Source organism: Brachycentrus maculatus, unplaced genomic scaffold (genome assembly GCF_059751285.1).
Source record: "Brachycentrus maculatus isolate JH-2025_06_01 unplaced genomic scaffold, ASM5975128v1 h1tg000087l, whole genome shotgun sequence".
Lineage (NCBI taxonomy): Eukaryota > Metazoa > Arthropoda > Insecta > Trichoptera > Brachycentridae > Brachycentrus > Brachycentrus maculatus.
In genome coordinates this window covers 563948-589111 of record NW_028280841.1, presented here as the reverse complement: position 1 = coordinate 589111, position 25164 = coordinate 563948, and the positions used below count along the sequence as shown (strand labels likewise).

At 34.1% G+C, this 25164-nt stretch overlaps 2 protein-coding genes across 3 annotated transcripts; both read left to right on the top strand.

The window, feature by feature from the left end:
- Positions 1-202: 202 nt before the first annotated feature.
- On the top strand, positions 203-11283 carry LOC148310788 (nose resistant to fluoxetine protein 6-like). The gene is made up of 12 exons (XM_088257722.1): positions 203-221; positions 259-491; positions 1760-2022; positions 2673-2755; positions 3341-3531; positions 3770-3927; positions 5669-5837; positions 7350-7549; positions 8492-8636; positions 9511-9700; positions 10539-10681; positions 11266-11283. Exons 1-12 carry the CDS (start codon positions 203-205, stop codon positions 11281-11283), a joined length of 1812 nt encoding a protein of 603 aa, XP_088113848.1.
- Positions 11284-17468: 6185 nt separating this feature from the next.
- Positions 17469-23428, top strand: LOC148310787 (uncharacterized). Of its 2 annotated transcripts, none has more exons than XM_088257847.1 (3): positions 17469-17521; positions 20736-20896; positions 21116-23428. In XM_088257847.1, exons 2-3 carry the CDS (start codon positions 20747-20749, stop codon positions 23024-23026), a joined length of 2061 nt encoding a protein of 686 aa, XP_088113973.1. In that variant the 5' UTR covers positions 17469-17521; positions 20736-20746; the 3' UTR covers positions 23027-23428. The 2 variants fall into 2 exon arrangements, with proteins under 2 accessions (XP_088113973.1, XP_088113974.1); XM_088257848.1 differs by lacking the exon at positions 17469-17521 and adding an exon at positions 18743-18784.
- Positions 23429-25164: the final 1736 nt, after the last annotated feature.

Sequence of the window (25164 nt, the reverse complement as noted above, 5' to 3'; positions counted from 1 at the left end):
GTTTTTGGAGTCATCGAAAGAATGCGGAGTTTAAAAAATATTTTTTTTAATTTGTATTGTAAAAAAACAAATCCTATATATTCTCTAATGTTTTTCGCAGATACTTAGAGGCACGTTTTATAAACTTAAAATATAAAATAAAATAAAACAATATGTTTTTTTTAACCAATCCAATATTCATATATTTTTAATCGGACGCGTAATGAATTCTATTATTGCGAGTAAGGCCTTAATGTCACAGGCGTGATTTTTTTTAAGTGTGGGATTCGAGCGCCCGGGGTCCGTCCGGCCTGCTGGAGGGCTCCACGTTCCAGCTCGGCAACTTCGGAGAGTGTCTCGGCGAGGGGCTCTCGGGGGCCGGCTCGGGGGGCGGAGCGCGCCGCCAGTACTGCCTCGCCGAGGTGGCCCTGCGCAGCCCCCGCCCGCCCGCAGACCACGGGCGCTACAGGGAAACCTTCGACCCCCAAGGGAGCGCCTATGATAAGATATACGTACGTATGCCTAAGACTAACCCAACCTGACCCATAAACTTAATCAATATTTGAATATAACCCATACATATTTACTTAACTCAACCAATATTTTTACCTAACCCATATTTAACTAACTCGTATTTTAACTTGACCCATATTTTAACCAGACTCATATTTTAACCAGACTCATATTTTAAGCTGACCCATATTTTAACCTAATTCATAATTTCAAACCCTTATCCGCACTCCAATGGTACATAGGGCACTGCATCATATAAACGCAGTGTTATCTTGATCGTTAACACATGAAGGAAAGATGATCAGCCCTCCGCTTCAGGTAATATTGAATAAATATTAGAGTGAAAAAATCACTTATATTTATCTGACCCTCCCCTGGGAATCGAACCCGGGACCTCCAGAATGGTAGCCGAGCATGCTGACCATTACACTACGGAGGCGGACGACCCATATATTAATACGCATAATGTTAATGCTTAACCAATATTTTAACCTGACGCACATTTTGACGAGACTTACATATATTTTAACCAAACCCTTATTTTTTTATATAGTATTGCGGGATGTCCTGTCTAGGAATGGTAGCACATTGTCTAACATTTTATATTGTCTAATAATGTCTGATATTATATACATTGTGTAATACTGTCTAATATTTTGGTTGAAGTAGACTGAATGCAGTCGTAATGCGATCTGTCAGAAGAATGTGCGACAAAACGATGTATGATGGATGTTCGAATAGTGAAATAAGGAAGGAATGCAAAACTGAGATAAGCATTATCGATAAAATTAAGGAAGGTGTGTTGAGATGGTTTGGACATGTAGAACGAATTAGTGAGGAAAGAACGGTAAAACAAATTTATGAGGCGAACGTAACTGTAAAAAGGAGCAAATTAAGACCGAGAAAAACATGGCACGATCAGGTATGCCAAATACTTGAAAGTGGTCAGATAAGGAGTCGTAATAATCGGCGGGTATGTATGAGGAAATGCATGAACGTGGAAGAGGCGAAGAAGGTTTTCAAAGACAGAGTGGTGTGGCGTTCTATTCTCTCTGCCTACTCCTGCGGGGAAGCGGCGTGATGGTCAGTTAGTTAGTTTATTTTGGTTGAATTATTGTATTAAGTAAATGTCTCTACAATTAAGTAATGTAAAAAGGACTCTTCGAGTCATGTAAGAGGAAAATATGATGTAACAAATAAATAAATAAAAACCCTTGAATTAAACCCTTGTGTTACTTTATTAATAATGTTTTAAATGCCTTTTCAGTACACCGGTGACCGCGTGAAAGTTCCCCGCAGCAAGTTCTACTGGGGGCTGTGCGCCCCCGCGAGCTGCGCCCCCGCGGAGCTGCAGGCCCTGCTCAGCAGGCACCTGGCCCCGCAGCAGGGCTCGGGGGACCTCTCGGTCCGGGGGCCCGGCCTGGGGCCCCCAGACAACGTCTCCGTGGAGTTCCATGTCGCCATAGACAACTCCTCGTGCCAGGGGATTGGAGAGGAGAAATCATTCACCACCGGAGCTTTGGCGTTCTTGTAAGTTTAAAAAAAAAGATTTATGATTTATTTTTTCTCTGCCTCCGTGGTGAATGGTTAGCGTGTTTAGCTACCATGCTTGAGGTCCCGGATTCGATTCCCAGAGGGGGTGAAAATAAATATTAGTGATTTTCTTCTTCTTATCCTTTTACGCACCCAATGGTGCATAGGGCACTGCATCGTAAAGAAGCAGTGTTATCTTGATCGTTAACACATGAAGGAAAGGTGATCAACCCTCCGCTTCAGGTACCAGTCCAGGGTAATATTGAATAAATATTAGAGTGAAAAGTCAATTATATTTATTCGTTCTTATACATCCATTAGTATATACATTTTTAAAAATACATATTTTTAAATATTTTTTTAACTCCTTACCCTATTTATTTCGATAAAAACTTATATTTTCAATACAAAAACGATGATTTAAGAAAAAGATTTCAATAATGTAAATATTACAGGGGTTTATAGAAAGTTAAGTTGCTATTTAACGTATGTCGGGCCTTGACGTTACGCAGATGCGTTGACAGTGAAAAAAATCAAAACCAAAAATGTTAAAAACCAACAAAAAAAACATCCCTACGCGAAATTGCAATGCCGTCTATCTTAAACTTCCACGATTGTCATATTTTCATCATATTTTCCTTTTGCAGCTGGGTAGCAGGGATATCTATTGGCCTGGTGCTGCTCTCGTCCTACTACCACTGGTATATCATCAGATGCGGCAGAACTGAAGGTATTTCCCCCAACGATCCCATTCTTCTATACATAAAGATATTGAATTGGCATTTAACGTTTCGGAATAATATTGTGATAAAATATAAAAATAAAACACCCGGAAGACCACTTTTCTGAGTTTACTAATTTGTTGCATATTAATGCAACAAAAATTACATTAGTGTGTGTAAATTCGAGTTTATTAATGTGTAAAATTCATTTATTGATGTAATGTATGTTTATTAATGTAATGTTAACACGACTAGTTTTGAGAAGTACAAATGTTTTCATTAACAGTGTCGCGATTATACGTATATTAATATCTCTATATTATTAATATTTTAAGCATTTACTTTGTGGTTAGTCATTTTTACTTATTTTTTTTTAATGTTAGTAAAATTAGTAAATAATCACTGACTCAGATTTTTATGTCTACCGGTTTCGAGACGTGGCTGTCCGTGACCACCCTTCATTGCCATAGTACTATTTACACACTTAAAACTACACAAAATGTTTAACACATACGATTTTTGGTCGACCCGAAGACATGTTGTGTTAGTGAATGTTGGTGAACTGTCATTTATTATGTATTTTTTGATGATAGATTCTGGCTACACTCGCGTTATCAAGGCGTACTCCTTAATCTACCACCTCAAACAATTGGGCAAACCCACGGGAAAGGATCTACAGATCCTGTGGGGACTTCGCTTCCTGTCCATTTGTGTCATTATCCTCGACCACCGCTTCGGGACGGTCATATCAGGACCCATCTCCAACAGGGAGAGCCTCGAAGAGGTATGTAATAATATGAAGTAAAAGGGTTGTTATTATCTCTTTGATGCGTTGGTTATGCCTGACTTTATCAAGGTTATAAATTACTAAGTGTGCCTTTATTTTACTAGCGTGGTTAAAATTTACTTTGTTCCCATTGATATTGCTTGAAGTTACTTATGTATCCTTCTTAAAATTATGTTTTTTTTTTAAATTGTGTTTATCTGAAAGTAATAAAATATCGACATGTTTATGTTTGCAGAAGTATCACACATTCTCGTCTGTGTTCATTTGTCACAGCGATTTACTGGTCGACAGCTTCCTCGTGCTGAGTGGGTTACTTTCAGCTTATGGGCTACTCAAGAATTATGAAAATACCCCCATGAACTTCCCATTGTTCATATTCCAAAGATACATCAGGTAAACCATTACTCCAATTCTCTGTAGCAGCATGCAGAACGGATACAACCCTCAAAACATTAACGATTTTGAAAAAGTCTTTTCTTCATCCCCTTAATGCATCATCTCGTAAAGGTACCAATGCCGATTGTTCCAACTCCGGATATGTCTAATTTCAAGTTAATGGTCTGACTGGTCGTGAAATGCTTTCTATAGTCTCTTAATGCTGTTATTTTCATTCTCAATTGTATCGTATTTATTTTTTGTCGTTCTTGATTAGATAAATAGTTAAGCACACAATGGAATTCATCTCAACAGCCAGGATGATGAAACAACATCTAATCTAAATGGCATTCATTGATTTCTATTACATTTTGAGAAAGTCAAAGTACGTGGGCTGTCCAATTAATACGAAGACTGACGTCAAAAAAATTACTTTATTAAGAAGTCTGCGTCCCCTTCAAAGTATTCACCTTCCCGACACACACACTTCGCTCACTCTTTTCAAGAACGTCAAAAATCAAAAAACCTAATTTTTCAGGAGAACGTTTTTAAAGTTCAAAAATAAAACACAATGTATTAAAAATAAATATCAAGCCACTTATTAAGCTTTTTACTGTGCAACCGATCTTTTTAGGTAAAACATGAAGGTGTTTTCTCCATTTGAAAAATATTTAGAATATTTAAAATAATAATTAAACAAAACCTTTTCTGCAAAATGCAAAAACAACATTTTCTGCCCTGTAGCGGGTAAATATTAAGTTAAAAATATGCCTCTTTTGCTGGGATATAGTACATTTTCTGCGCATTCCGAAAACATGCACAACTGATAATTGACGATTTTTGATTTATGACGTTCTTGAAAGGAGTGAGCGACTTATCCCAACGGTTTTTCACTTTTGTAAACAGTCCTAGAACGCTTCTTTTATGATGTGCTTCATGCCCTCGTCGCATTTGTCTTAATCTCAGGAATCGACTCAAATATTCTTCTTTTCAAAGGTCTTTTGAGTTTGGAAAATAAGAAGAAGTCAGAAGGAGCGAGATCAGGTGAGTAGAGTGGGTGGGGAAGAACAGTGATTGAGTGTTTGGCCAAAAACATACAAGTTGGAGCGTTGTCGTGAACGTAGTTGTTTCATCAGGTTCAGCTCATTCAAGTTTCAAAACTCGTGATTATTTTTGGTCGGGGAGGTGAATACTTTGAAAGGGTTCCAGGCATGTTACTTCTAAATAACCAGATTTTGTTTTATGACGTCTGTCTACGCATTCATTGAACAGGCCAAGTATATACAATTAGCCTTTGACAATCTATAATACAGGGAAGATAGAACAAAGACGAAGAAGATAAAGGATACCATGTCTTTAACATTAGAAACTGAACAGTTTTCGGGTGGAGCAATTGTTCCATGCCACCAAATTTAGGGATTAGTATAATACCATGATGAACACCAACTGACGCTTGAAAATGGGCATGGTACTTGAACCATGTTGGATCAAAATGTACCAAATATTGACTCACTCTTTTTCATAGTCTTAACACATTTTAATGATATTCATTCAAACCCTTATCCGCACCCCAGTGGTGCATAAGGCACTGCATCATACAAACGCAGTGTTATATTGATCGTTAACACACAAAGGAAAGGTGATCAGCCCTCCACTTTAGGTACCAGTCCAGGGTAATATGGAATATCGAATATTATTTAAATGATAAAATGACAATAATATATGCTGGTACTATTGAAATTACTTTGTGATTTTTCAGGCTTGTTCCGGCATACGCCATGGTAATCCTGTTTACGGCCCAGATCCTTCCTTTGACAGGGTCCGGTCCTCTGTGGCCGAAGATCTTGGAACCGGAAGGAGAGTTCTGCAGACAGAATTGGTGGACAAACATCCTGATGCTGAGCAACTACATAAACACGGATAAAATGGTGACAATTGTCTTTACAAATTCATAACCAAGTTGCCATTTATAATGTTGGATATATTTTAATTCAGAATCTGATCCATAGATAAATGAAACCTTTGAATAATTTATCTGAACCTAGCCTCCAAAAATATAATCTTTTTCAGTTGTATGCTTTCAGTCGCATCATCATCACTTCATTAAAAATATACGTTTTTATTGCTTATTATATTACAATTACATAGAATAGAAGCTTATTAGAATAACATCGATTTGTTACTTTTTATTATTTTTTTATCTATATTCTCACCCAATGGTGCATAGGGCACTGCATATTATAAGGCAAGGTGACCAGTCCTACGCTTTGAGGCACCGTGTAGAGCTACCCAAGACAAGGACAATTACTCTCAAGTGATAGTCGACATCAAGGGGACCTGACATGACACGCGTAGAAGACAGAAGGATCGTTTGACTGTCAATGTTTGATGAAAATCAAGAAAGATCTCTCTTTTATGAAACCAATAAAATCTCTACTAATCTTACTGATGAAAATCAATAAAAAAATAAAAAAATAAAATTATTTATTGACATCTCATCAAAGATGAAGAATAATATGGAAGTCTGGGCATTTACGGGGCTGACGACCGTCATAGGCTGGTTTAAGTGATCACTTTACACACGTGTAACATTCACCAATTCTACCCATTATTGACAACTACACCACTTAAATTCTTGGAAGGTCTATATATATATATATATATATATATATATATATATATATATATATATATATATATATATATATATAAATGAACCAATTGTGAAATTCTTGTATCACTAGAACTTCACTAGAGACGTCTAATGGTGAGATGAAAAGAAGCTATTAATTGAGCAGAAAATCTTTCATAAGTATTTGAGGTCGGAATCCTGGATTATAATCACACACATGAGAAACGCCAGAAAATACCATTTGCATTTTTATTATTTTTATTATTTTTATTATTTGCATTTTTACTATTTTATTATTTATTGTAAGCCCCGTAAATGCCCAGACTTCCATATTCTTCTTCATCTTTGATGAGATGTCAAAAAATAATATTTTATTATTTAAGCTTATAATTTGACCCGATACGTTATTTACAACATTTTGAGTGAAAATATTGTAAATAAAAACAAAAATTACTTAAAACCCTTATCCGCACCCAATGGTGCATAGGGCACTGCATCGAATTGACGCGGTGTTATCTTGATCATTACTTACATGAAGCCAAGGTGATCACTCTTGCGCTTCAGGAACCAGTCCAGAGTAATATTAAATAAATATTACAGTGTAAAATCACTAATATTTATTTTCACCATCCCTGGGAATCGAACCCGGGACCTCCAGCACAGTAGCTAAACACTCTGACCATTACACCGCAGAGGCGGACAAAAATTTGAAAAAATAAAAATTACTTTTGAAAATCAATAAAGATCTCCATTACTGATGAAAATCAATAAAGACCTTCGATGAAAATGAATAAAGATCCGTTTCCAGTGCATGGTCCATTCGTGGTACGTGCCCGTGGACTTCCACTACTTTCTGGTGTCGCTGGCGGTGTGCTCGCAGCTGCGCGTGCGGGCGCGCGCAGCGCCGGCCCTCGTGCTGCTGCTGCTGCTGCTGCTGGCCTCCATGCTGGCTCCGGCCCTCATCACCTACTGCCTCAAGCTGCCCGGGACGCTGCTCTTCTTCGACGAGTAACAACAACTTCTTTAGCACCTTTTGTTATGATTTTATTCATAGGTCTATTCGATAGTACCCAGGAAGACCACCTTAACGATGAAGACATAGCTCGGCTGTCCAAACTTAAAACACAGTAAGGGACATTTTTTGTAGTACGATTTTTTTCATTTTCGGACTAAGTAGAATGTATTTAGTCCAAAAATGTAAAAAAAACGTACTACAAAAAATGTCCCTTACTATGTTTTGAGTTTGGACAGCCGAGCTGGTCTTCCACCTCCCAGGAGTGGACCGGAGAATGACAGGACATTGTCCTAAATAAAGAGGAAGAAGAAGAAGAAGTTCCATGGGCATTTTTTGGCCACTTTTTAAATTACAATCAGAAACGCATTTTGTGTAAGATACGCTGATCATTTTCTAACCTAACCTTAATTTTTTGTGACGTTTGGCCTAGAATCTCGCAAATTTAGCCTATGACAGGCTTACGACCAATCATAGGCTGGTAAAGTGTTCACTTTACACATGTGCAACGTTCACCATTCTACCCATGATTGATAATAACAGTACTCAAATTTTTGGAACTCCTAAATATATTGTAAATCTCATGACACTTTACGTGTGAGTTCACTGGTTCAGAAAGGTTTTATTTAGCAGAGACCCTTTTATTTAGATGATTTTGAAATCCTAATCCAAAGACGCCAAAACCCAAAAACAACTCTCTAAGGAGTTGGAGTTGTAAAGAAGCCCAGATTTGCGAACAAGTATTTGGACACACTCAAAAAAATGCTGTAAAAGATCCCAGATTACATGGAGGTTTATAAAAATGTTGATGACCTTTTTTATTATTACTAAACAATATTTATGTTTATCCTTAATCAAGTTTCTTTTATGTAGGTTAACGTTTTTTTTTTCACCAGTTCCTATTATGTCTGTTGATTTTTTTACATGATCGACTGCAGCTTCCTGACAAATCCTCGGATCCACGGCGTCTTTCAGTACGTGTATATCGGCTCCCACACTCGCGCTGGTCCATACTTCCTCGGAATCATTACCGGCTACCTGATAGTACGCTACCACACTCAAGGAAACAAAAGGATCTCCACGGTAAAGTGTCTTTATTTTTATCCAGAAATATTCCTGAAGGGTAAGCCTTCACATGTGAGTCGTAAGCGACTCACTTTAAAAAATAAATGTATTAGTTTCTAAAAAAATCTCACTGCCTGTTATGTACAAAGATTTATAGCAGTCTGTTTATATTTCATAAAAATAATAGTGAATATACATAGCAAATCGGCTGTCCAAATTTAAAACACAGACATTTTTTTTGTCGAAGGTTTTTTTGCATTTATGGACTAAGTAGACTCTACTTAGTCCAAAAATGCAAAAAAAACCTACTACAAAAAAATGTCCCTTACTGTGTTTTAAATTTGGACAGCCGAAATAATGTTGATCCCTACAAACAATTTAATACAATAGATGCAATGGATTATACATTTTATATCAGTCGAGATTTGTCACATAGTTTATTTATTATTTGTTATTACTGTTGTCTTATTCTTCTTGTAATATTTTCTTAATACCACTGCACTTTATGCCTCATCAATTTTTGTCGATTGCATACCTTCTTTCGCATGTTCTGTTTCCAATTTAAATCATTCTTTTTAAAAAATTGGACATACCCACACTAAATGAGGGACATCTTGTAATGACATCTCATCACATTCACAAAAAGAGCTTTGTCTAATCTTAAAATGGAAGAATTATTCTCGAAATGCTCCATGACCCGTGAAAATCGACTCACAAAGCATTTTGATTTTTCCTGTTTCCTTTATTCAATCAATTTGGTCGTCTCAAGCTTTGAGGACCAATTCGATACCTTGCGGAACACTTTTACAAGACTCTTCATAAATAATGGCTTTCATTCTTGTCTTGCTTTCTGCGCTATATTATCATTCTTATCTTGCTATCTGTGTCGCAGTCTTTGTCTGTGATTGGCGCCATAGTGGCCCTCGGAGTGCTGCTGGGGGCCATGGCTTCTGGGACCGTGTTCTACGAACCTTCTCGCCCATACAGCGCACTCGAAGCCTCCTTCTATGCCGGCCTCCACAGGCCAATTTGGGCAGCCGCGCTTTGCCTCCTCATCATGTGTTGCGTCTTTGGGCACGTTCGTAAGTACATCAAAATAACAAATAAATCAACATACCCTGACTATCACATATACGATTTAAGTTAAAGCCATCAATATATTTTTTATGGACATCTCAACAGGCAAATAAGTCTTGTTGAGAACAGAATACAGATCGCTCACTCCTTTCAAGAACGTCATAAATCAAAAATCGTCAATATTCAGTTGTACATGTTTTCTATATCTCAGCAAAAGAGGCATATTTTCAACTTAATATTTACCCGCTACATGGCAGAAAGTCTTGTTTTTGCATTTTGAAGAAAATGCATTGTTTAATTATTTTTTTAAATATACTAAATATTTTTCAAATGGAGAAAAAACATTCAGGTTTTACCTAAAAAGATCTGTTGCACAGTAAAAAGTTCAATAAGTGGCTTGATATTTATTTTCAATATTGTATAATATTTTAAAACATTAAAAAGATCTCCTGAAAAATTCGTTTTTTGATATAAGACGTTGTTGAAAGGAGTGAGCGATATATTGTATGAAGTCAAATACGCGCAATTTCTTTTGTAAGTATAATAAGTTTAAGATAAGTAAGCGGACATTTGTCCGCCTCAGTAGAGTAATGCTACCGTTCTGGAGGTCCCGGGTCCGATTCCCAAGGAAGGTAAAATAAATAAAAGTGATTTTTTTCACTGTAATATTTATTCAACATTACCCTGGACTGGTAACCTGAAGCTGAGGGCTGATCACCTTTTCTTCGTGTGTTAACGATCAAGATAACACTGAGTTTATATGATGCAGTGCCCTATGCACCATTGGGGTGCGGATAAGGGGTTTTATCTTTATCTAGATAAGTAAGACTTTTGTCTCCGCAGCAATCATCTCCACCTTCCTGAGCTGGTCGCCGTGGACCCCACTCGGCAAGCTGGTGTACGGAGCATACCTGGTCCACATGGGGCTGCAGATGCGAGCTGTGGCCGTCACCAGACAGCCGTATCATATAGATACGCTCATCATTGTAAGTCAAACAAGTTTCTTGACATTTCAACATGAAGAAGAATATGGGTGTCTGAACATTTTTACAGGGCTAACGACCGTCACAGAGTTGATAAAACATTCCTCATCTCAATAAAGATGGCCATTGTGAACTCGCATATTACGAGTCTGATCTATTTTTATCTAGAAGCTTAAAAAAATTGAGTAGTGTGGTTGTCAATAATGGGTGGAATTGGTAAATGTTACTCGTATCTAAAGTGATCACTTAAACCAGCGTATGACGGTCATAAGTCCCGTTAATGCCCAAACTTCCATACTCTTCTTTCACCTATGGTCGAGATGAGAAAAAATAATAAAAAGCAGTGCAGTTCAGCCGCTCTACCCTATGCACAATTGGGGTGCGGATAAGGGTTTGATTGAAAAAAATACGCGTAATATTTAATATAGACATATCGTTTTCAAAAGGTGGGCGGTGAAAAACATTGAAAAATGGCCATTGAGTCAAAAACGTTTTGGGAATCTCTGTGCTTTAAGCAACGCCCGAGTGCAAGAAAACGAAAATGTTATATTTTAAGTATGTATATTTAATTTCTCTTTTCTGCAAAGGGTGATTGCGTTGAATGAGATCGTAAAAAAACAATTTGACATTTTACAAGTGACATTGAATAAAACTTTCGTGACATGTCGAATGTCGTGACGTGTTGTCAAAGAAAATGGAATATTCGTATGTGCATATTGTAAAACGAAGTTAGAAAACTTTTATCTAATAAATGAAATAAAATAAAATTTTACAAGTCTCGTTCTAATTTCGCGATTATCTCTGACATTTTTTCGGTATTACTTAATTATATTTAATTAAGTAATAATAATAAATAATAATAAAACCCTTATCCGCACCCCAACGGTGCATAGGGCACTGCGTCATATATACGAAGTGTTATCTTGATCGTTTACACATGAAGGAAAGGTGAACCGCCCTCCGCTTCAGGTACCAGTCAAGGGTAATATTGAATAAATATGACAGTGAAAAAATCACTTATATTTATTTTACCCCCCTTGGGAATCGAACCCGGGACCTCCAGAACGGTAGCCGAGCGTGCTGACCATTACACTACGGAGGCGGAGTAATACCGACCTTAATTATATATAATTCATTGTTATTTAATATTGTATTTTTATACTCTTACATTGATATTCTAAATTAAATAATAAATATAAACATCTCTTTTTTTTCCTTTTTTGTAGAAAGTTTGTTTTTGTTTCAAATTTTATAGAAAGCAGTCAACTCTTTCTCCCATACTATGTTGTTCCGACCTCACCTGACTCATCATAATACTCATACAAGTGTTATTTTTTTAAAATAAACATTTTTTATTGTTTTCAGTTGGGCCAAGGATTAGGAGATATGGTTATATCCTTTTCTGCTTCTCTGGGACTATACCTCACAGTAGAAGGTCCTGTGCGACAACTAATCAATTCGTTATTATTTACTCGTAAAAGGTAAGTTTTTAAAAAATTATTAGAATTTTTATTTATTTTTTAATTTGTCTAAATATTATAAATTCCCCAATTCCTTATTATATATAGCTAAAGTGACACAACGATGTCCGTTTTTGAAACCCAATTATATATATATATAAATATATATATATATATATATATATATATATATATATATATATATATATATATATATATATATATATATATATATATATATATATATATATATATATATATATATATATATATATATATATATATATATATATATACTACTACTACTACTACTACCATCACGCCGTTTCCCCGCAGGGGTAGGCAGAGAGGATGGATGTATGTATATATATATATATATATATATATATATATATATATATATATATATATATATATATATATATTTATATATACATACATATATATGTATGTATATACCAAAGTACAGTAAAACCTCGATATACAACACATAATACAACAATATAAAACACAAACAAAATTATATTTTTATCTTCGGACACTCGTCGTTGTTTGATATCGGCACGCTTGCTTTCGGTAATCCTGCTTTGAAAAAGAATCAAGTATAGTTAGCACATTTAAAATTTGGAGGCAATTTGTGATTATCGTGGTCGCTCAAAAATGTTACACGTGACGACACTTGAATAATATTAACAGAACGTTTTTGATTTTTCTACATTTCACCGGATTTTTTCCAGTTTTATCCCGAGGTCCGTCATATAAAGGTTTTACTGTATGCACCATATTCAGTTTTATCTAATTTCAGGAAGCCAAAAAGCAAGCCAGTTGACGAAGGAACATACTCTCCCACAGGATATAACAATAAAAGTTTAGACCTGGAACTGGAAAAACAGGAACAGAGCTCCAATAAGACCAGTATTGTTGACATACATAATGTGTTTGTTAAAAATGATAACACCATTAATGAAGATAATATGCGAAACACATCTGAAAACAGTATAACACACATATAATGCTATATATGTTTATTATTAGATGGAATATCGTTCTAAGAGTACACATCGACTAAAAAACCAAATAGTTAAACCAGACAATATTTTGAATAAAATTGGTTAAACATGACAATATTTTAATTGAAGTTCTTAAAACTGTACAATATTTTGAATAAAGTTAGTTAAACTTGACAATATTTTAAATGAAGTTGGTTAATTTTGACAATGCTTTAAATGAAGTTGGTTAATCTTGACAATATTTTAATTGAAGTTCTTAAAACTGTACAATATTTTGAATAAAGTTGGTTAAACTTGACAATATTTTAATTGAAGTTCTTAAAACTGTACAATATTTTGAATAAAGTTGGTTAAACTTGACAATATTTTAAATGAAGTTAGTTAATTTTGACAATACTTTAAATGAAGTTGGTTAATCTTGAGAATATTTCGAATTGAGTTGTTAAACTCTACAATCTCTCTAAATTTTTCTTCACAATTTCTGGACTTTGCTCCGCTTTGGAGCTATTAACAACATTTTTTATTGATACTTCAACATATATGAAGAAGAATATGGAATTACTTTACAACTTTATGGTGATACTGTGCACATTTTATTTATATTAACTTTATAAAATGAATTAAACGTAAACTTTGTTTTAAACCAATTTTATTATTGGTAACTTTTATACAAAACTGATACGCACTAAACTTAAAACAGAGAAATATTCATATTTGTATTTTTTTTTACATTTGTCTGTTTTAGGTTTAATATATTAAATAATATGTCAAAATGTGATATATGTTGATTGACAGTGATAAAATTTATTATAATTGTTTGTTGTTGTAATAATTACATATTTTATTTAAGAATGTAATTTTAAGTGTAATAAATATAACTTACTTGTATCCATTGTTTTTTTTTTTTATTATTGTATAAACATTGATGACATATCCGCCTCCGTAGAGTAATGGTCAGCACGCTCGGCTACCGTACTAGAGATTCCTCGTTCAATTCCCAGATGGGTCAAATAAATGAAAGTGATTTTTTCACTTCAATATTTATTCAATATTACCCTGGACTGGTACCTGGAGCGAAAGGGTGATCACTTTTCCTTCATGTGTTATTAACATCATGATAACAGTGCCCTTTGCACCTTATATATATATATATATATATATATATATATATATATATATATATATATATATATATATATATATATATATATATATATATGTAAATATTATTTTATTCAAATATACAATCCCTCCAATCAACCATACATTGAATTTCAAAGTTAAAATAATAGTATTTCCATCATTTCAATATGTAGTTAATGCTTTAATAAAACCAAAATGCACCATATTAAAATACCTGCCTCAAGGGCACGAGGTTATGATTTACCCTTTAGGGGTTGTTCGGAAATTATTCTGTCACGCGATATTCGGGGAGGTATGTGAATAATGCCAAATGCAGTGGCGACTCGTCAATAAAAACACCAATTAATTATACCGGTTGCTCTAATCAACCATGCAAGACAAGATACTAAAAGAATCTGAGATACTATACTTTCCATATGGAAATTCACAGTAAAATCATGATACAATTTTGTTTCACATTTTTAAAAATAAATTTCGCAACATTTCGCACTCGAAAGCTCGAAAGCCCTCATAAGGACCCTCATTACTGAAGGTAACTTTAAACCTTTCCAGTCCCCCAAAATTCAAAAAAATCTAGGTAGACAGTTACATTCCAATTGGAAAAATCTTTTGTCCTCTGCTCCACATACTGTTTTAATAATCCACATACGAGCGACAAAAATGTAAGCTTGGTATTTAAATAAATAATACTAATTATTAAAAAAATGTCGAGTAACATCCGATATGGGACCTAAGAGCAAAAAATCGATATCGAATGAGATTTGACATTGGACCAGTAAGGGTTAAAATTTCAATCTCGTATATTCCGGAGCCAGGAGATCTTCGATAGTTTCGTATTTCTCTCCTGTAAGCACATGCCCCAGATAGGACGCCATTCGGACCTTGATATCAGTCAGCAACTGTCTCCCTACTCTTGCTCTTTGGAGCACATACACGTTGCTGACCATATAGGTGCATGGAATGCGTAGAATTCTATAGTTCAACGATACATCTATTTGGAAAGGATTGAGTGAAATTAAGGACTGACTTCGAGCTGAAATTGATATCGGTTAGCAAATGTCTCCCTGCTCTTACTTTTTAGAGTACATTCACGTTGCTGACCATATCGGCCCATGAAATGCGTTGAATTTTATAGTTCAATAACACTTTTTCATTGGAAAGGGTTGAGTGAAATTTAGGATTGGCTTCGAACTGAAATTGATTCCAACCTCTAACATAAATGACTAGTATAAGTTAATTTGTCGTCCGCCCTTGTGTGCTATGCACCCCCGACCCGCCCGCGGCGTGGTACTGGCGGTACGACCCTGAGGGAGGGTGGGTCACCACCCCACAGGACCGCCATACATCCATAGTGCAAAGGTTATGGTGTTTTCAACTCCAACTCTGAAAGTTAATGAATTCATAAACCAAAGCCATGAAGCAAACACCCGACCTTACTCATTAATCCTTACGGAGAAGTTACTTGGGTGCTGGGTAAGCACCTTTCGCACGGAAGGAATGTCGGAATTCAGATATTCTATACACGTATGATATTGTTTTAAATTAACAACATTTTGAGTGTGTCCAAATACTTATCATATTATTTTTTGACATCTAGATGTATCTTGTACAATGTTTCAAAATTGGATTATATACGAGTGAATAGAACTTCAAAGAAATTGAATAGTGTGTTTGTCTATCATAGGTAGAATCGGTGAATGTTACACGTGTGTAAAGTGATCGCTTAAACCAATCTATGACGGCCGTAAGCTCCGTAAATGTCCAGACTTCTATATTCTTCTTCATCTATGTTGAGATGTCAATTAAAAAATATTAACATTACTTTACTTTTTGTTGTACTTAGGCATGTATGTATTTTTCGGCATGTAAGTATTTTGGCTCAACACAGTCTATGCCTAAAGAGCCAGAATTCAGATAAATTAAATGTACATTTATATTTAAGAAATAAATGAATAAATAAAAAATAACGCTGAAAACCTGAAAATAGTCAGTTCCAAAAGCTTTAAATTCAGCTTTTGAGACATTAAAAATTCAAAATACTAACAATTAAAAACGGGACAATAAATATTTTAAAATATTTATTTTATCAAACACTAAAAAAACTAACTCACTAACCATCACGCTGCTTTCACGCAGGGGTAGGCAGAGAGAATAGACCGCCATACCAATCTATGTTTGCAAACAGTGTTCGCCTCTTGCAAATTAATGCATGTCCTCATACATACATACCAATTATTCCGACTCCTGACCTGAATTTTAAGTATTCTCAAACTTTTTTCAAACCAACTCTATGGTTGGTTTGAGCCATCTATATGGCTTCAGTAAATTCAAAAAGTATCTTTGTTCTGTTTAAATCATCGATTTAAAGTATTAAGTATTAGTTTAAAATATTATTTAATTTATATTTTAAGCACTAACTTTGTGATTTTCCATTTTATAATTAGAATGTATCTTTGTTTTAAAATCACTATAAATATTTTATTATAACTTAATTATAATGTCTACCGGTTTCGAAGCTAACCGCTTCTTTATCGAGACTGATTAATACTTAAACTCAATCTACTAAACAATATTCAAAATATTTTGACGGTTAGGGAAAGAAGCTTAGGTAGATCTCAAGTGGCTTTATTTTTTTTATTGGCAGTCACAGTCAAAAGGGATCAGGGATGATGAGTGATTCGAAACATATTTAATAACGGACTTTTGGCAAAATAATTTACTTGTGTATTTATTAGTTGTAAATCATTATTAATTGCCTTTTTAATTTCCAATATTTATAAGTAATCTAATTTAATCTAATTTAAAATATTACTTTCTAATCCAAAAAAAATGTGGAACTAAAAAAGCTCCGATTTCTTGGGATCATATTCCCTATTCCCTATCAATATATTTTGGAAAAAAAACATATTTTATTAATTCATATATTTCACAATATCGAATCACAATCGCTTTTCGACGAAGGATTTTCTTTTCGTATAACTCAACTTGGGTTTTCTTAAACTGTGAAATGATTACGTTCATTATTATGTTATAATGTTCTACAAGGCGAAGTTATTTGCATACTTAAATAACTTTGCCTTGTAGAACATGGTAACTCTGGAAAGTAGTAAGTATGACTACAGCTATTGCGTAGCGTCGTGTGGGAGGTGCTTCATCAGTGTCAGGAAATCCCGCATAGTTCTGCCAGCGATAAGGGTGGCATCCTCATCCTCATTTTAACAGCCAGAAAGGTGAGTAAACTACAAACCTCAAGGATTCATACTATAATAACCTGTGATGGATTTAGATTTAGCTGGATAATGACGGCTCTAGGTTGAAGTCTATGCGGTCTATCAGTTTTATTATTTTATATATTTTTTTAAATAATGGTATTGTGATTAAAATCATCTAATATAAATATTAATATAGTATAGATACACACATACATTACCATACACGAACAAATAAATTAAATTTTAACTTTTCTCGCTTACAAAATTCGAAAAATACTCAATTATGTCTTCAAAGGATAATAATTGTCTGTTATAAAAATTAATAATGAGAAAAATATTACGACTACCAATTTTGTACATGTTGTCCGCGCACTATTTTTTTGTTGTTAGAAAATAGCGAATAATATTTTTTATCATTTATTAAACTCTTTACATGTTATAACACATAACTCCTTTACACATAACTCCTTTTTTTTAAATCATATATTTATTTCGAAGAAAAACTTCATTTTTCAACACAAAATATGTGTTCTAAGCAAAAAATTTATTTACGTTTAATTTTACATAAGTTTTAAGAAAATAAAATTGTTCCGCTTTTTCCTGGCAGTATAGAATTAGCTTTGCGTTCGCAAATATGGATACTTGATTATCGATTTTGTACTAAAAATAACAATTTTAAAAATAGATGGAAAATTTGTTGAAAACAATAAGCGCTTTATGAATTTATGTACATTTGTATATTATATAAAAAAAATATCTGGAAATTAACACGGATTCCTGCGTCATACTACCAATGTCACATATGGTATGTGTGAAAGAACTAAAGTAATAATTAAACACTCAAAGTGAGGTAGAGTAAGAACTTACGTTAAAACTTTTATAATAATTATTCATTTAACAAAGGAGGTAAGAACTTAACGCACGAACGAGCAGCCATATACTATGTAGGTACTCGTTACTCCTCATCCCCCAACATAAACCAGCTGATGGTATTATATAAATCCAACTCGCGTTAGTAACCCAGTTTGTTTATGAAACTAGGGAAAGTAATGTGTTATTATTCAATTTAGAACTCAGTATTTCGTAGTCGTTGGAACTGAAAGCACGTAGCCTTAAACAACGCCGATATCCATAACGTAATATCATTCATTTTAAATAGTATAGTTCGATATGAAAAGTATATAAATAATGGGAAAATCAGCTAACGCGTGTGGTTTCCATCGATATAGATGTCGTGTTATTTAAAGGAGGTCAAATTTAATATTGAAGTGGAATGCTAAGGTAATGCTGTATTAATAAATCAATGATTTAGTATTGCGCAACGCAGTTGTTAATCAGAAATGAAAATTATTGCCATATTTAACTTTATTTTTACCCATTTAGACACGAATATTTAAGTACCTACTTGCCTATACATTTAGAAAATCAGATAAAATATATAGTTATTTGCAGAATTTCGACGCTTTTATTATCAAATACAATTTAGGTCCCTTTTTTTCATATAAATATCATAATGTTATAAATATTAAAATTGCCAATCATTTCAGATACAAGAAATCATTAATAAATGAAATTTTATATGTATAAATTACTTTTTATGTTTACATAAATTTAAAGAAATTTTTTACCAAGCTACCCTGTGTGTCTTGTCGGTGGAGTTCTTTTTACATACATTTTTTATTGTTTTTATCCATTTAAACCTAATATACACAGAAAAAGAGAGAATAATTAAGAATATAAACTATTTTAAAATTTTAATAGAATTAACTCTTGATCATTTACCCAATCCTTTATTTTGCCTTATCAAAGTATTTTTTTGTTGATGTAAGCTTCACAAGCAGAACACGCGGAGAGACGTTTGATTTACATTACAGAAAACTAGGAATTACAAATAACGCAATAAAATAAAATTAAAGTAATAAATATGTTTTTTTTTATTTATTTCAGTTATCCGTATTCATATTTCATTATTTTAAATCTTGGATGGCAATATAGCAAACAAAACTGTTGAGATATTGCATAGCTCAAGGCGCATTTTATATTTCTTTAGTATTTAACCTTACAACTTTTTATTACATTTTTAATAAATATGTACCATTATTACGTTCATTATTTCAATATTTTTATGAATGAAGTTATTAATTTATATTTATTGCACCCGCAAATAATTTTTATTAAAGATAATAATTTTTTTAAAAAAAAGATTATTGAGATGAGAATTTGAAAGTCTGACCATTTACAGTCAGAACAAATACTTTGACTATAGCGAGTTACTATTACTCAATTGAACTGGCTTAAAAATAAAGTAATAATATTGAAAATGCTATTTTCAGGCGTTTTTTAATGTGTGAAATCATTCAGAAAAGAATCTCATTTGCATAAATTAAAGTAAAAATGGATTGAAGACTAAGTGACTGCCGGATCAATTAATGAAATTGAATTTTCAACCCTAAATGTAACATTCTCAAGTTTGTATTGAAAGCCTGAATTGTATCGCATGAAACAAACACACAATTATAATTTAAAATATTGCTTTGTTATAAAATCTCTATTTGTTATTATCTTATTACAATTCAATTATAATGTCGGCCAGTTCAAAGCAAACAGCTTCTTGAATTTTTTAATTTAACCCGCAAAGCCTCTTTAGAGGCTTGTCTGCAGGTAGAATAGTAAGGATAGGTAAATGTGAAAAATACATCACAAACACCCAGATGTGAATTTATTTTACAATTGGCGGGAATCGAACCCACGACGCCAGTTTCGCAGTCGAGCGTCTACCCAAATACGCCACGGCGCCTGTCTATTACCATTACGCTTTAGCCTATATGGAGCCTTGGCCTCTCGCAACATTCATCTTCAACCCCTCCTGCTCTCAGCGGCCGACCTCCAGTTTGCCACCAACATAGATTAAAAAGTTGAGGTGGGAATATGGAAATCTAAGTATTTACAGGGCTTACATAAATGATCACTTTATATACCGTGTAACATACAACATTCTATGGATGACTGACAAACGTATTATTGAAATAACAAAAGATGAAAAATTAAATTACTGTTAGTAAAATAATGTGTAATTTTGTAAGCATATTGTAATATTTTTATACAAGTACTAGACTTTTTATTCGACGTGGAAGGGTTTAATCTAGTAGGTACTTGAGTTGCAAGATCTGGACTAAATAATAAAACCTTTAGTCCGGTTGTGATAATGTTTTGATTTGTGTCCATCTTGCAGACAGTGACCGAATGTCCGCGGCTAAAAAGCAATACCAAGTGTTGATGACCGACCACAAGAGAAGAAAAGAGAGAAATGGGAGGATACTGGCTAGACTGGAAAACATTGAGAAGAAGGCGGCTTTCCTACAAGCCAAGACCGACCGCATCAAGTCCCTTAAGGTTTACACTACAACTTTCTGATATTTATTAAACATTTAAATGATAAAAACCGATTCTCAAAGTGTTCTGGTATTCTGGTATTCATAGTATGTATTCTGTGAAATCACACATTTGCAGTGTTGGATCCAGAATAATGAGTATGGAAACAAAACCAGTTTTAATAGCGTGTTTTGGTGGTGTTGGAAACATGCTCATTATGGTTTTTATTTTATTTTTCAGAGCATCTACAAGAACCAAGTGAATAAACCAGTTTCTCCCCTTTATCCGGCTTCAGAATCGGGTTTATATTCTAACAGAAGCAGCGGTCGAGTAATTACTGAAAGAGTTCCCGTGAATTTAGCAACGCACTATCCAGAATACGGTTACAACCCGTTGCAGTATTCCAACTATAGATACGAGAGGATCTACAACGAACCCAACCCTCTCTACACAATGAAGCCAATCACTTTAGATGACGCGATAGAAGAGATTTCTAAAAGATTTGTCTTGGTACCAAAAAGTCAGGATGATGAAAGGAAACGCAATGAATTTTCCAATTATAATGATCCCTATTTGAGGCAGCATAATCCGTACGATCGTTATCCTCCAGATGAAAGATATCCGTATGAAAGACACAAGGAACCACGCAGAGAAGAAACGGGTGGCCGAGAGGCAAGCAGGAGAGAGACAGGAAGAGGAGACAAAACCAGGGGGGAGAGAGAAGGAGAAAAATCACCCCACACTTTACCAAAGTTCAATGATGACGAAAGATACAAATCTCAAAAACTAGATGAGCGTGTAAGAACTACTGATAATGGGAACTATACAAGTTCAAATGAACATGCAGATGGAAGTGAACATCAAAGCGGCAAAAGCGATATTATTTGTAATGATGAGATATATTTTAAAGATAAAGATGACTCTACAGAAAAGGATATTAAGACAAAAGTTATTTTGCCAAAAGAATCACCCGAAAACAACACGCCATCAAAATTACAAAAAGATGATTCTAAAGAAAAATATCAAAGTGAAGATATTGGAAATGTAATAAAAGCTAATGAGGGTCAAGCAACAAAGGATAAAAACAGTATTGTAATTGATACTACAGAAAATTTAAACACAACTCAGTCGAGTGATTTACCACTGGATGAAACTATCACACCTAATCAAGTTTCTGAACATGTTTACTTAGGCACAGAACTAATAGAAAACGAACCTAATGCATTATATGCGTCTCATGAAAATGTAAATGAAGCGCAAGATGGTAGTCATCAAATTATCAGTAATGAAGAAGGCCAAGGGTATGAAGTAATGGAACCCGGAGTTGAATATGCGGGAGAAAATTTGCAAGAACCAACAGAAATAGACCCAAATCAACAAGAAGCTGTACAGGATTACAATGCGGAACAGTTAAATTACGAAGAACAACAGCCTGAATATGATCCGAGCCAAGAGAACTACAATAATGAGCAATATGCAGTACACGAACAGAGTGAGTATGATCCTAATCAACAAATCCCCCAAGACTACCAACAAACTGATCAAAACATAGAAAATACCACCCAGGAACAACAAGAGTATGACCCGAACCAGCAATATTACTACGGAGAAAATGTTGAAGAGCAACAAGCTTATGATCCTAATTATGTAGATCCAACAACAGATCAAAATTACAGAGAGGGTGATGTCAACTCGGTACCAGTAGATCCTAATACTTACACAGAAACTAATTACGTAGAAGGAGAGGTGAATAGTCAGGTGGAAGAAGCGCAAAATTACGGTGAGGGGGATGCGAGTACATTACAAATGTACGAACATAATGAATACAATCAAGAAGGCGAAGTGCAGTATGGAGAAGGAGAGACTGTACAACAGGAAGCCGAAGCAATATACCCCAATACTGAAACCTCCGAAGATACAAACATTGGACAAACTTACGACGGAGCAGAGCAAAATGAAAATGCAGAATACTACGAGCAACAAGAGAATTCTCAGTACTATGACGAGACAGCGGGAGATCTTCAGCAAACTGAAGATGTCCCGGCCGCCCAGCCGTTGAGGATATTGGAAACAGACACAGAACCGGACACATCCAACAGAGAGGACCCCAGTAAAATGGAGAGTGACTTTGATTTCTCGGCGGCTCAATAGTTCCATTATTACTTATTAGATTCACAAGCAATATTGAGTACTATATTTGACAAACTTTCATCTCAATTCAATGCAGCTGAAATAACAATTAAGTTTTTATTTTTAGCAAAGTACATAAATGAATCCACTAAAACGTAAAAAGTAAATTGTAAACAAAAAATTATAAATAAGTAAATAAAACATTTCCACTCCTCATAAAACTATATAACGGTGTAAAAAGTACAGAGGAGGTATCTGAATTTCAAAATATGATTATATCTTGGTGGATGAAGATTTTACAGATGTTTATTGATTTGGCATTTAATTTGTAGAACTCCATTTTAATGTATGAATTAATTATTAAATCAAACACAGATTTTTTGAGTCTTCTAAGTTGTAATTAATTAAAAACACATAAAAATTAATATTGTGACAGTTGTTTCGCCTAGTTATGTCATTTTCAAACAAATTCGTTTGAAAATGCCATAACTAGGCGAAACAATTGTCAGAATATTAATTTTTATGTGTTTTAATTAAAATACAACTTAGTAGACTCAAAAAATCTGTGTTTGATTTAAAAATTAATTCATAAATCTACAGATATTGGTCGAGATATGTACAATATTTATAGAGGTGATATCACATCATTCCTAATGATAAATGCTGTAATGCAATTCCATAACTTTAGCAAAAAGTGATAATGCAAATGGCATAATAACCTAGAAAAACAGTATCGCCAATTGGATGTTGAGAAAATTAAAATATAAACGAGCACAAAATTTTATGTTTTGCACAATTCCAGAATATTCACATGATAGTTAAAAACAAAGTACAATACAATTTTATTTCATAATTATATTCAGTAGTTTACGAATTTAAAATTTACGATACGTAACTAGGATATTTGAAAACAACACAGATATAATGTTTATGATACCTTGCTCAATTTTTCTTTTAATTAAATAATCTCAATGCTTATTTAGTGTGTAGTGAATTTAGGTGAATAATTAAGAAAACATTGTAATATAAAGTGAATTAATAAAGATGTATAAACAACAAAGCTTTGTTTTATTTACTTACATGACCATAGATAAAACCTGCTATTTTTAACATTTGGTTTAGGGTGGTGACTGACCGGAGCATTCCGTCGTAATGTAACGTCGTAACATCGCTCGCGGCGAGCATCCGAAACTATGGATGGAGCGCTCGGCTCGCTGTACTGACTGCCTGAATGCTCGCATTGTAACGTGTTACGTTACGAGGAAATGGCTCCGGTCAGTGACCACCCTTATATCATTGGTTTTGGGGAGGATATATTGGGGTGTTATTATGTAATACTCTATGTATCATTCATCATTCACACTGTGTAATATGTACCACTTAAAAACTCTACTTCAAGGCATGATCATCAAGGCATTCATGATACAGCAAGGCATTCAATCATCAGGTCAACTATAGACTTAAAATACAAAATATACGTTAATACGTATTAGATAATGAGTTATAGCAACGCTTTGTGTGTTTCTTCCAGACAGAAATATATACTCTTAAGTGTAGAATACTACGCTGAATTATTTCTGTAAGATCTCACAGGATGTCTATTTATCCACCTAAACAAATCATCATTAGTTTTATTTTTTCTTCTTCTTACCCTCATCTGCACCCAATAGGGCACTGGATCGTATTGACACAGTGTTATCTTGATCATTACTTACATTAAGGCAAGGTGAACACTCATTCCTTTCAGGGACCAGTCCAGGGTAGAATTGAATAAATATTAGATTGTGAAATCACAAATATTTATTTTCACCCCCCCTGGGAATCAAACCGGAATAAATTTTGGAGGATTTTTTTTATTATTAAAAATGTGCATCTTTTATTCTGTAAAATAAGGTATGTGTAATGGTTAGTGTTGGGTTGTGTAGATGTCAGTCAAGAGTATTTTCAGACAATTTTTACGGAGTTTTGGGTACTAGCCTATAAAGCAGTGGTTCTTAACCATGTTGGAGGTACCGAACCCCCCCCAGTTTCATATGCGCGTTCACCGAACCCATAATTGAAAAAAAATATTGCTTGATTTATATATTCCTTTCAAATAATATACTAGATCTATTGGATAAATGAATATATCATACGTCGTATCATTTTTCATGATATTT